This window comes from Oncorhynchus gorbuscha, linkage group LG12 (assembly GCF_021184085.1).
Source record: "Oncorhynchus gorbuscha isolate QuinsamMale2020 ecotype Even-year linkage group LG12, OgorEven_v1.0, whole genome shotgun sequence".
Lineage (NCBI taxonomy): Eukaryota > Metazoa > Chordata > Actinopteri > Salmoniformes > Salmonidae > Oncorhynchus > Oncorhynchus gorbuscha.
In genome coordinates, this window is record NC_060184.1 from 40,043,908 (window position 1) to 40,057,201 (window position 13,294).

At 43.7% G+C, this 13,294-nt stretch overlaps 1 protein-coding gene across 2 annotated transcripts; it reads left to right on the forward strand.

Moving 5' to 3' along the window:
* Positions 1–1,712: 1,712 nt before the first annotated feature.
* On the forward strand, positions 1,713–12,528 carry trib2 (tribbles pseudokinase 2). Of its 2 annotated transcripts, none has more exons than XM_046292103.1 (3): positions 1,713–3,035; positions 7,036–7,328; positions 10,190–12,528. In XM_046292103.1, exons 1-3 carry the CDS (start codon positions 2,766–2,768, stop codon positions 10,662–10,664), a joined length of 1,038 nt encoding a protein of 345 aa, XP_046148059.1. In that variant the 5' UTR covers positions 1,713–2,765; the 3' UTR covers positions 10,665–12,528. The 2 variants fall into 2 exon arrangements, with proteins under 2 accessions (XP_046148059.1, XP_046148060.1); XM_046292104.1 differs by having other exon boundaries at positions 1,718–1,821.
* Positions 12,529–13,294: the final 766 nt, after the last annotated feature.

Sequence of the window (13,294 nt, forward strand, 5' to 3'; positions counted from 1 at the left end):
AATTCTATAGCTGCCAGCATGTATGGGAGGAAAGGGGCAAAATGAACGTTTCTGTCCGTGTCTCCCTCCCATGCAGATGCAGGCGTTCCTTTAAACGCGTCACATTCCGACGTGGAATTGCTCAATCTTGCTCTCACACTCCCTTCCTTGCTCTTTCCATCAGTAGAGGGCCCAGGTCACACATAGGCCTACCAATGTCACGCACAGGTCTCTCCACCATATAGGCTATTATAGACAGATCATTAATAATGCTTTATTACAGGTTATAAGCATCAAATGAAAAGCATTACCAGACAGTCAACCTACACTGCTTAGACAATAATGTTTCCTTATGCAACAGCCTCCTCTCTTTTGAGAAGGCTTTCTACTAGATGTTGGAACATTCCTGCGAGGACTTGCTTCCATTCAGCAACAAGAGCATTCATGAAGTCGGGTACGGTTGTTCGGCGATTAGGCCTGGCTCGCAGTTGGCGGTCCAATTCATCCCAAGGGTATTCGATTGGGTTGAGGTCAGGGCTCTGTGCAAGCCAGCCAAGTTCTTCCACACCGAACCTCGACAAAGCATTTCTGTATGGACCTCACTTGATGCACAGAGGCATTGTCATGCTGAAACAGTAAAGAGCCTTCACCAAACTGTTGCCACAAAGTTGGAAGCACAGAATCCTCTAGAATGTATGCTGTAGCGTTAAGATTCCCTTTCACTGGAACCAAGGGGCCTAGCCCGAACCATGAAAAACAGCCACGGACCATAATTCCTCATCCACCAAACTTTAAAGTTGGCACTATGCATTGGGGCAGGTAGCTTTCTCCTGGCATCCGTCAAACCCAGGTTCATTCGACGGACTGCCAGATGGTGAAGCGTGATTCATCACTCCAGCCGACGCTTGGCATTGCGCATGGTGATCTTAGGCTTGTGTGCGGCTGCTCGGCCGTAGAAACCCATTTTATGAAGCTCCTGATGAACAGTTATTGGGCTGACGTTTGTTTCCAGAGACAGTTTGGAACTCGGTAGTGAGTGTTGTAACCGAGGACAGATCATTTTTATACTCTACGCGCTTCAGCACTCGGCGGTCCAGTTCTTGTGTGGCCTACCACTTTGTGGCTGAGCCATTGTTGCTCCTAGATGTTTCCACTTCACAATAACATCACTTACAGTCGACTGTGGCAGCTCTAGCAGGCCAGACATTTTACACACTGACTTGTTGGAAAGGTAGCATCCTATGATGGTGCAACGTTGAAAGTCACTGCGCTCTTCCGTAAAGGCCATTCTACTGCCAATGTTTGTCTATGGAGATCTCATGGCTGTGTGCTCGATTTTATACCCCTGTCAGTGACGTGTGTGGCTGAACTAGCCGAATCCACTAATTTGAAGGGGTGTCAACATACTTTTGTATATATAGTGTATTTCTATGGAAGGCATTTGTAGAGGGAAATGCATATGCAGCATATAAGGTAGGCTACAGTAGCCTGCCTTTCCACACTCCCATGCCGTGGGTAGGCTACAGTAGCCTGCCTTACCACACTCCCATGCCGTGGGTAGGCTACATTTAGATTCCTGGGGTGTACATGCAGCTCACATGACTGCTGCATATTACTGTAGACATTGTGTCAAGATCGGCAGGAAAACCAATGGGGTTCCTCTCTGTATGTGTGTGTGTATGTGACGTAAGGGAGGCGGGTCGGAGGCAGGTCTGCGTGTATGTGTGTGAGCGAAAGAGTGTGTGTGGAAGCCTATCCGCCAGGCTGTCGGCTCCTGCACTGAGGCACGGTGTGTGTTGCGCGGCTGACCTCGCATTGAATGGACTAGATTTCCCCAGCCACGTAAGTACACACCACCGCCGGAAAGGATGTCTTGCTGAATCAAGGGAAAGGCCTGGGAAAGTCGGCCATCCCTTAATTCCAGCAGCTGAAACAGTCGACGACAGTTCCTTCGGTTTTTAAAATTCGTCGCAAAGGACATCCACTTCCGAACACAACAAAGGGCTACGAATTCTGGATGGTTTTCTCTCCATATTTGGTCGATGGCAATCCCCGAAGCTCGCTGCATTTGTGGAACGAACAAGGCCCATCTGACACTGGCCTGGTAGCTATGAAGCAATAGCATTGCTTTCGCTATCAATAATTCATGTTGATTTTATATATAGCCTACGGTAGCTAGCAACGTCGGTGCGATTTTAACCGCGGTTACTTTGTATGGTCTCAGTCTGCAAGCTATTAGACGGATACATTGTTTCTATTTTCTGAAACGTGTCATGCAATTCAATTAATCTGCGGGATAGCTTTATGCTAAATATTCAATCTAGCAGTCCAATCGTCATTACAAAGCTGACATTCGGTAGGATTTGAGTGTTTCGTTTGTAGCAAATCGGCGTTGCTGTCTCTCGCACTCTGAAAGCGTTCGTCCTCTTCTGCAAAGGGCTGCCGTGCGTTATGGGGCAGTGAACTAGGATTTTGTTTTAGTCCTACAGCTGGGTAGATAAAGACCACATATTGCAAAAATTATCTTCGAATTGCCCTTTTCTTTGCATGTATTGCATATGAGCCCTCCAGCTGTACATATATAGCTTGACATAGCCTAGCCTACGTATTACAGTGTAATAGGTGCCCTTGCAAAGGTAGCATAACATATAATCTAGATTGACATTTTTTAAACGGCAGCTACAAAGTATTGGGCCACAACAACCAATCTATTGATTCAAGTTTACATCCCTGCCTTCGAAGAGAAGAAGACCCCCGATAGTTTGGAAGTATTTCAGGGAATCCTGATGAACATACAGAGATCAAATCCCATCAACATCTCGCGTTATGGGAGATCACGGCACAAAGCAACCGAATTCGAGGAGTTATCTTGCTTGAGGACTACAGAATCCAGCCAGAGTTTCAGTCCTAACCTAGGATCCCCTAGCCCCCCCGAAACACCGGATTCCTCCCACTGTATCTCCTGCATCGGGAACTACCTGCTCCTCGAGCCATTGGAGGGGGACCACGTTTTCAGAGCCGCCCACCTGCACACCGGTGAAGAGCTTGTATGTAAGGTGGGTATTCGAGCTATAAGACTTGTATGGGCCCTTGGGTTGATGGGCGGTCGCGTTAGTCATCGAGAGATTGCAGCAGATATGGGCCTATATTGTAGCAAACGTCATGCAAATTCCAATCATCTCGAGGAGATCACATTAGCCTAACCACAAAACACCATATTTGGTCAATCCACCAGGGTCATATGCAAGTTGAATGTAGAATAGAATTATAGCACTATAATAAACCTGAACTTGCTCACAATGCAGACATCTATTTTAGATATATAAATATACAGTAGTTACATGTTTATAGCTGAAGGGCAGGCCTAGCTGGTTGCCTTTTTTAATGCAAATTACCCACGGACTGTCCAATAGGGCATGCACAACTAAGCAATGCACTGTATAGATAAATACCCGGTGTTGGCACGAAATTTGTCTCCTGATATTTTATGCATGAATTGGAAATACAGAAAAGTGAATGGAGTGCAATGCAGGCAGCTCAGCTCGCGCGTGTCTCGAGAGCTATGTGGGTCCGGTTGCAATGATGTAACGTCGACAAAGGAGTTAGTAACTGCTCTCACAAACTAATAGCCCGTGTAGCACTACCCAGTCCTTTGTTCCTCATTGTTAAAAAATGAAAATGAGGTTTTCCCCATTCTCCTGCGCATGCAGCCTGGTCTCATAGACTAGACGTAATATAGTAAATTAAAATCTGGGAAACAGAAATGTGTAACAAATGTTTCATGTGGTATGGTTACATAAGACAGATGGTTACTTATGGCAAAACCTACAGTTGGTTGGGCATATTACGCAAATGTCTAGCCATCTAAAGGTTGCAAGTTTGAATCTCATCAGTGACAACTTTAGCATTTTTGTCCTCGGGGCTCCTAAGTGGTGCAGCGGTCTAATGCACTGCATCACTACAGATGCTGGTTTGATTCCGGGCAGTCCCATAGGGCACGCGCACAATTGGTCCAGTGTCGTCGTCCGGGTTAGGGCTTGGCCGGCTTAGGCCGTCATTTTAAATAAAAATTTGTTCATAACTGACTTGCCTAGTTAAATCAAGGTTAAATAATAATAATAATTAGCAACTACTTTGCAACTACTTAGCATGTAGCTAACCCTAACCTTAACCCTGTTAGCTAACCCTAATGCTATTGTTAGCCACCTAGCTATAATTTGTACATATCATGAGTTTTGCAAATTCTTAACATATTGTGCGTTTTGCAAATTCGTAACATATAATAGGAATTGTAATTCATAACAGCATAGAAAATGGTTGATGGACATCCACAAATGAACACATACCATACGAAACGGAACATACAGTATCATACTAAAATGGAGGTACTTATTTACTTACATAATAATATGAAATGCTCTGAGACCAGGTTGGCACATAGCACACGTGTTCCGCTTTTCATTACTACCAAAATGACCCACAATTTCCCATGGCAAATGGGGGTATAATATAATATTGTTTCAGTTCTTCTAGTGCAATATGAATATAATACATTTCATTTTCGTTACATTTCCAACTTGTTGTTTTTCCTCATAGGACACACATCACCAGAGGGTCTGAAAGATCCGATATGTGGTCGACTTGTCGGATAGGACTTCAATTTGTGCATAGGGCAACCTTTTGGCCTTTGTTTCCACCACTGTACAGTACATTATTGACTTAACTGTAAATCAATATGAATAACCTTACGGTAACTCTTTACATGAGGTTCCACTGTTTCCACCTCTGTACAGTACATTATTGACTTAACTGTAAATCAATATGAATAACCTTACGGTAACTCTTTACATGAGGTTCCACTGTTTCCACCACTGTACAGTACATTATTGACTTAACTGTAAATCAATATGAATAACCTTACGGTAACTCTTTACATGAGGTTCCACTGTTTCCACCACTGTACAGTACATTATTGACTTAACTGTAAATCAATATGAATAACCTTACGGTAACTCTTTACATGAGGTTCCACTGTTTCCACCTCTGTACAGTACATTATTGACTTAACTGTAAATCAATATGAATAACCTTACGGTAACTCTTTACATGAGGTTCCACTGTTTCCACCTCTGTACAGTACATTATTGACTTAACTGTAAATCAATATGAATAACCTTACGGTAACTCTTTACATGAGGTTCCACTGTTTCCACCTCTGTACAGTACATTATTGACTTAACTGTAAATCAATATGAATAACCTTACGGTAACTCTTTACATGAGGTTCCACTGTTTCCACCACTGTACAGTACATTATTGACTTAACTGTAAATCAATATGAATAACCTTACGGTAACTCTTTACATGAGGTTCCACTGTTTCCACCACTGTAAAGTACATTATTGACTTAACTGTAAATCAATATGAATAACCTTACGGTAACTCTTTACATGAGGTTCCACTGTTTCCACCTCTGTACAGTACATTATTGACTTAACTGTAAATCAATATGAATAACCTTACGGTAACTCTTTACATGAGGTTCCACTGTTTCCACCACTGTACAGTACATTATTGACTTAACTGTAAATCAATATGAATAACCTTACGGTAACTCTTTACATGAGGTTCCACTGTTTCCACCTCTGTACAGTACATTATTGACTTAACTGTAAATCAATATGAATAACCTTACGGTAACTCTTTACATGAGGTTCCACTGTTTCCACCACTGTACAGTACATTATTGACTTAACTGTAAATCAATATGAATAACCTTACGGTAACTCTTTACATGAGGTTCCACTGTTTCCACCTCTGTACAGTACATTATTGACTTAACTGTAAATCAATATGAATAACCTTACGGTAACTCTTTACATGAGGTTCCACTGTTTCCACCACTGTAAAGTACATTATTGACTTAACTGTAAATCAATATGAATAACCTTACGGTAACTCTTTACATGAGGTTCCACTGTTTCCACCACTGTACAGTACATTATTGACTTAACTGTAAATCAATATGAATAACCTTACGGTAACTCTTTACATGAGGTTCCACTGTTTCCACCTCTGTACAGTACATTATTGACTTAACTGTAAATCAATATGAATAACCTTACGGTAACTCTTTACATGAGGTTCCACTGTTTCCACCACTGTACAGTACATTATTGACTTAACTGTATATTATGATTATTGGCGCATTGGATACATGCACCCTTGGGTACATTCAAATGATTAACCCTAAACAGGGTCATAAACCTGACCTGATTAATAGACAAAATACTTAGGCTAAAAGCGCACAGGCCCCATCGGAGCACAGTCCTAGAATGATAAGTATGGCCTTTGGCACTGTAACTGCCACTGCCAGCGAGCTGTATTTATACATCTGACCTCCATTTTTACTGAATGTTGCCAAGCAACATCAAAGATCAATTTGTAATCTCAGAATTGACAGTTTACTGCCTCGGCGTATTAGTAGAACCCAGCTACAATTGTAGACCTTGAGAAGCACACACACACTGCAGGGTGAGCCAGAGCCTACTGTTTTCTAACCATTTATCGACTCGGAGTCGAGGGGCTCGTTCACCTGGGCTGCACTTGCTGAAAGTCGAGGTGGAGAACAGAGGGGAGAAGGGTTACTATGGAAACCGGGGTGCCTGAAGCATATGCAAGGAGGGCGACAGCGACAATGTTACAGAATGTTCCCATTCAGATATAAATGTGTGCATGCAGAATATGGAACGGTTACCCTGTAGTTCTATGTCTTTACCTCTCTATCTGCAGCAGCAATCTAAATGTTACACCCCATGGAATGAACCTTGGTCTGAAGGTTCTGGAGTCCTGGGGGCATAGGCATATTCATTAAGGTGAAACATTGGAGAAATACAGAGCTTACCCGGTTCTCTATTCTACACGATGATAGACAATCACATCTGTTCTAGTCTACACAATGTGCTGAGCAATGACTGTCATCTCCATTGGGTACTAAACTCCTTCCCCCTCTTTCTCCCCGCCCACCCCATCTCCCTGCTCCCTCCCCCTCTCCAGGTGTTTGAGATAGGCCGCTACCAGGAGTCCCTGGCGGCCTACTTCGCCCTGGGCAGACATGAGCACATCAACCAGGTGGTGGAGGTCCTGCTGGGGGAGAAGCGGGCCTACGTATTCTTCGAGAGGAGCCACGGAGACATGCACTCCTTCGTCCGCACCTGCAAGAAGCTGCGCGAGGACGAGGCCGCCAGACTCTTCCGTCAGATAGCCTCGGCTGTGGCGCATTGCCATGACAACGGCGTGGTCCTCCGGGACCTCAAGCTGAGGAAGTTTGTCTTCCGGAACGAGGACAGGTGAGGAAGTGGACGGGGTGGGGAGGGGTGGTGGATGGGCAAGGGGAGGGGGGCTCTATGTAAATCGACGTGAATGTAAATAACCCTACGGTAACTCTTTACATGAAGTTCCACTGTGCATTAACACTGTGATTACTACAGTAACAATGTAATTTTGACATAATAATGGAGTTGAGCAGTTTCTCTTTAGATCAGAGGTCGCCATATTGGAGGTACGTAATATAACTAGGAGTACACATGTATGTATGTGGTTTGGGGACAAGCAGGGAGACTGGATACAGTCTAGACCCCTGGCCAGCTAGCTGAACTGCTGTTATTAAACTGGTTAACAGTGAAGCAGAGATGCCAGGAGTTCCTTTGTCTGACAGATGTTCAATTACATTGGGATTTACCATGTAAGGCTGTGGCACAGAGTAATGAATCGGTTCTACATGGACAGCAGCTAGTGCAGGCTGTAGTATATACTGACCCCTGGTGGTGGGCTGTCCACATTTATCACTATAGTGATCCAGGAGAACAGTGATAAAAACATATTCTAATGCTACTTTTTTAACTGACTGTCGAGGCAAGCATGTGTTGTTCCTGGCACTGACTGGATGCCCTCTATCTGAATGCCCCAGCCCAGACACACACTGAACTCAAGTCAGCTTTGGGTTTTCTCCTCCAATGGTTGAGGTTACATTGGGCAAAGTGTAAGCTGATCCTAGATCTGTTCAGGACCTCATTCTGCTCCAACCTGACAGTGGAGTAGAGGCCCTTTTATCTATGTGAATATGTGGCTGCGTCACCCTCTGGCTCTGCTCATTGAAAAGGGAAGCTGAGCCACACTCATTTAATAGCAGTCTTCACGACCTTGGCTGCCATGACAGGACCAACCACGTGACAGGGTGGGATGTGAAACCCTCCACTGAATGATTGATGGCGGCAGAGCGTGGTTCAAGGGGGTGAAGAGAGACACTGGGGTGGGGACTGGGGGTGCATCTAATTCCAAGTGGCTTCCTTCCTCTACTCCTGTCCTTGTATCCTCTCCTATATCTGGACTGGTGGTAAAACACAAGCTAGCACGAGATGAAAACAATAGAAAGAAAATCTAAGCAGTACAGTGGTAGGCTACTGGGAATCTGCTTTCGCCTATCCAACTCTTTCAAATTAGTGCAGATGAAGGAAAGGAGATGAGGAGACCGGAGAGGGCGCCACTTCAGACTCACCCTGGCCAAAAGCCAAGTCCCAGAGCTTTAGTGGCTGGCCAGAGAAGGGAGAGAGAGAGAGAGAGATAGGTGTCCCAGTAAGTTGATATGGCCACAGTATTTGCAGTGTGTGGTGACAGACTGGGAAACCTGCTTATATCATCATGGTTGAATTCACCCCTCACTGTCCCCCAGGAATGGTTATAGGCCATACTTGCTGGGATTCAGCATCAGCCAGGGGATGTCTAGAACCCAACCTACAAGCACTGTCCCTTACTGTACCAGACAGTGACCTCTTAACCCAGCAACGTGTTTGAATGTATTTTTAACATCTTTATGGGGATGTTAAACATGAGATGCTATGTAAGCAGTAGTAAGGCATATGTCAACCTCTTTATGTTTGCTGGTAGGTATGTTGCAGGTAGCTCTGTCAGTGACATTTACAAATGGGCTGCTTATAAAGGTTATTATTGGACCCATTGAGGTAACGCACTGATTGCATACTCTCAACTACCTGAACTCAAGCTCCTGGAACAAAAGAAATCGGAAACAAGTGAAGAGGACGGTACAAAATCCCACAATTAACACAAAGTCAAGCCTAAGCCCAAATCAGTGGAGGTGTGTGTTTGAGCACTTGTGCATGTGAGTGGAAGATATTTTCGGAATATGCATTAGCCACTGCTGCAGCTCTGCTCTTCTCCTTAATGAACCTTTTACTGCAGTGGGCTAAATCAGGGTCGCACCGGGTTTCTTGGTAGTCCTAAACAATTCTACCTTGAAACCAAAGTACACGCGTGGTTATGGTGGTGAAAAAAGTACCACATTGTCCAAAATGTTTATTAATTATGAGAAATATTAATAAAAGGTCATTTAACTGCAGGAAAGGGCTACAATGGATGGAAGTGTTCAGTTATCCCTGAATATGTGCGTGTGCGTCTCTCAGAGCCCACTTCCACGCAAACAGATGGAGCCACTTTAGGTGGAGCCTCACAAGTGTCCCGTACAGGGTCTGTAGACCGTGAACCGCTCCAGAGTCCTCATCAGTCATGATGCCTCTGAACAACCCTTCATTATGATCTCAGAGAACCATGGCTGTGAGAGGGTCTGCTTTGAAAAGAGACGAGGCTTAATGGTTCTGTTTTTTTTTAGGATGATAACACTTTTGAGGGTTGATTCCCGTTTTCAAACTCTTCTTACCACATGCTTGCTCAAGGCCTCTGAACTGAAGTCATCCATAATGGCGGTTCTTGGACTGGAGAGGTCTATTGAATCAGCTGGGCTATAAATAGGCTGATGCATGCTGGCTGGCTGGTTGCGCTGCTCTTATCTCTGTGAATGGAAATGTCAGATGTAAGCCCCAGGCATTATGTGCTCCATGTAATTTAATGTCCAAAGCTATGGATCGGTGATGTCCATCACAGTGAATTACATTGCGATCCCACTAGAGGAGGGCAACTGCCTACAGTGATCAAGAACAGAGGCATTACTATACTCACAATGTACTTTTGATTTTATGGACCAATTACATTTAAATGAGAAAATGTGTCAATGACCATCGGTTATATAAAAGGTCAGATATGATTCTTATCAGAATGTATTTTGTGTTCATCCTCCTGTGGAATGAGGACTCTGGGCATTCATATTTGTTTGTTGTCTGTTCTTGTCTCCCTCCAGGAGCCTTGTGAAGCTGGAGAGCCTAGAAGACACCTACATCCTGGAGGGCCATGACGACTCTCTGTCAGACAAACATGGCTGCCCCGCCTACGTCAGCCCCGAGATCCTCAACGCCAGCGGCAGCTACTCGGGCAAGGCGGCCGACGTCTGGTCCCTGGGCGTCATGCTCTACACCATCCTGGTGGGCCGCTACCCCTTCCACGACGTAGAACCCGGCTCCCTGTTCAGTAAGATCCGCCGGGGCCACTTCAGCATCCCAGAGACCCTGACGCCCAAGGCCAAGTGTCTGATCCGGAGTATCCTCCGCCGGGAGCCCGCAGAGCGCCTCACATCCCGGGAGATCCTGGAGCACCCCTGGTTCTTATCCTCCGGGGCAGCAGGTGGCGCTGTGGTCCAGGGGAGAGGGGAGAGGGAGCAGGAGCAGACTGTCCCCGAGGTGAACATGGAGGAGGAGCTGGATCAGTTCTTCAGCTGAGCAGACAGGAAACAGGAAGCACAAAGGGAGGACTACCCCACAACGCGGAACAAATGCGACACGCTCAGAAAGAGCCTAACGGTAGATTAGTTGTTTAGCAGGTGAAACATTGTCACTCACAGAAAAGGTGTTTCCATCTTTTATTCTTTCCATTCCATGGAAAACCAACCTCGAGGCGGAGCCAGGTGGTGAATGGCTCACAAACATCACGGGGGCGGGACTTCTGTTAAGAGGAGTTGCCGCCACTAGACATGCAAGTCGCAAACAATGTAGCAAACATAATATTTTTTTTCTTTTCGTGGTGCTTTTAAAAGTAGATACATACGACATGTTGTGACGCTACAGCAAGCACGAAGGGACACAAGACCTCAGCCAAGGAGAACAAGACACATGTCAGTCAGTCAAACTGCTACTACACTCCTCTGAGTTTTCACATGACCAGGTATAAATTGCCCACTAAACCACAGATCTAAGATCAGATAACCCAACCCTCAATCCTAAACCATTATTAGGAAGATTAAAACAATATCTGAAACTGGACCAGTGATTAGGGCCAACTTCTACCTACTCTGTTTCGAACAATCATCAGGACAGATGACCTCATTTTTGGTTGCTCACTCATTGTTTGTCTCTCATTACCTAACATGACCATTGACCCTAGGTTATAAAGCTCTTACTGACATAGAAGACGGATAGTTACTCAATTATTGTACGTACCCGTCTTCAGAAACCTGTGTGCTTCATCATCTTTTTCTGTGTAGCCTTATTCCTCTTCCCCACTTATTGTGTGCATTTCTTTAAAAAATATATATATATATATGTTCCACCACCATTCATTTATCATGAATTAATAAGGCTAGGTTTTAAGTTTGATATCACCTTGTTGTGTTAAGCTATTCCATTCAGTTGTTACTGCTGCTTTCATATCTTCTCCTTAACCTTCATTTGTAACCTCTCTCTCTCGTTAAAGCCTTCACCAGTTGCATCATGCACTTGATTTGTTTAGGCTCGGTGAACGATCGTTTTCACCGCTCTAGATGCGCTTTCTCTATTTAAGTTTAGCTTTTCATTTGTAGGAACGGATAACGTTACGTTTTATTTAAATTGTAACATCAACTATATACATATAAATATATATATATATATTTAAAAAAACATTGCAGGGTTTTTCTTTTTCAGAGATTCCTTTTACATGTATGTATTTGTAGGCAATATTTTGGACACAGGACAGGTGCGATGGGAAAAAGGCTGTCCGAAGTTTTTAGAAAAAACAATTCAACTCTTGTGCCAGTATTTCTGTGCCCCCCCCCACCCATGCCGACTTCAGTCACCCTTAATATATTTTATTTTGAACTTGAAACCAATTATTAAAAGATACCATCACAGTAACATGGTCTGCAGTAGAGCCCATGTTGATGTCCTTCTGCCTGCGTAGGTCCTGTGAAACTGTCCTGTTCTGAATGGGTACCAGTGGACATGTTTTGTCGTATCTCAATGTTACTTGAATTTGTGTTTTTATTAACTCGTCCTCGGCATGTGCCCTATGAATGCTATCGCCTGCCTAGCAGGGTCAAACAAAAACAAGCTTGTTTTTACAAAAGTAAAAACACAAGTGAACATTTTATCAGAAATTTGCTATTTTGAGTCGCTTTTAAAAACTGACTATTGATTTTATTTTTGTTTCGTAGAATGAGCCGCCCATATTTGCGTTTAGTGCTGATTTGGTGCTAATGTTCAAGGAGTCTTTTTGTTTTGGAGGGGAGTGGTGCATGGTGGGAATTCTGCCTCGGATGTTCTGATTGTAAAATGTAATAGATTTTGGTGTTTTGTCCAAATTTATTCAGTAAATAAATTGTGAACTGCACATTGGGTTTGATTCTTCTCTTAGCACATCATAGAAATTGTATCTTTGTGACATTATGCCTCTGTATATTGTTACTCAAGCCACTCTGATGGTTATTACAAAGTGCTTTGTATCGGGGATTGCGTCCTGTCTAAACATTAGCTCAGGCCACAGTGATGTAACCACTGCGTTTTCCTGGAGTACATTACAGTATGAACACATTAGACATCTTTGGGTGAAGAGCACCTAAACACATTACAGAATGTCTCAATACTTAAGTGCTGAGCTCACAGTGTTAAATTAACAGATATAGTATTACCCCAATTAAGGGTAGTGTATTTGACCACAAACAATGTTGAGACTTTCCACCTGTTAGACTATACATTAGGCTAGTTGACTTCAGATACTCTGCTAATGCAGATAGTATCCATCTGTCCACACACAATAGACTTGAGCAGAAAATAGTAGTATTTTGTAGTTTATTTGAAAATACCAACACTTTTCAAATACTCAATGTAGTCCAATATAGTTTATATAGAGTTTCAACTATTAGGCAACTACAGTGGATTCGGAAAGTATTCAGACCCCTTCACTTTTTCCATATTGTTACGTTACAGCCTTATTCTAAAATGTATTAAATATTTTTCCCCCCTCATCAATCTGCACAAAATAATGGCAAAGCCATGGGGCGGCAGGGTAGCCTAGTGGTTAGAGCGTTGGACTAGTAACCGAAAGGTTGCAAGTTCAAATCCCCGAGCTGACAAGGTACAAATCTGTCATTCTGCCC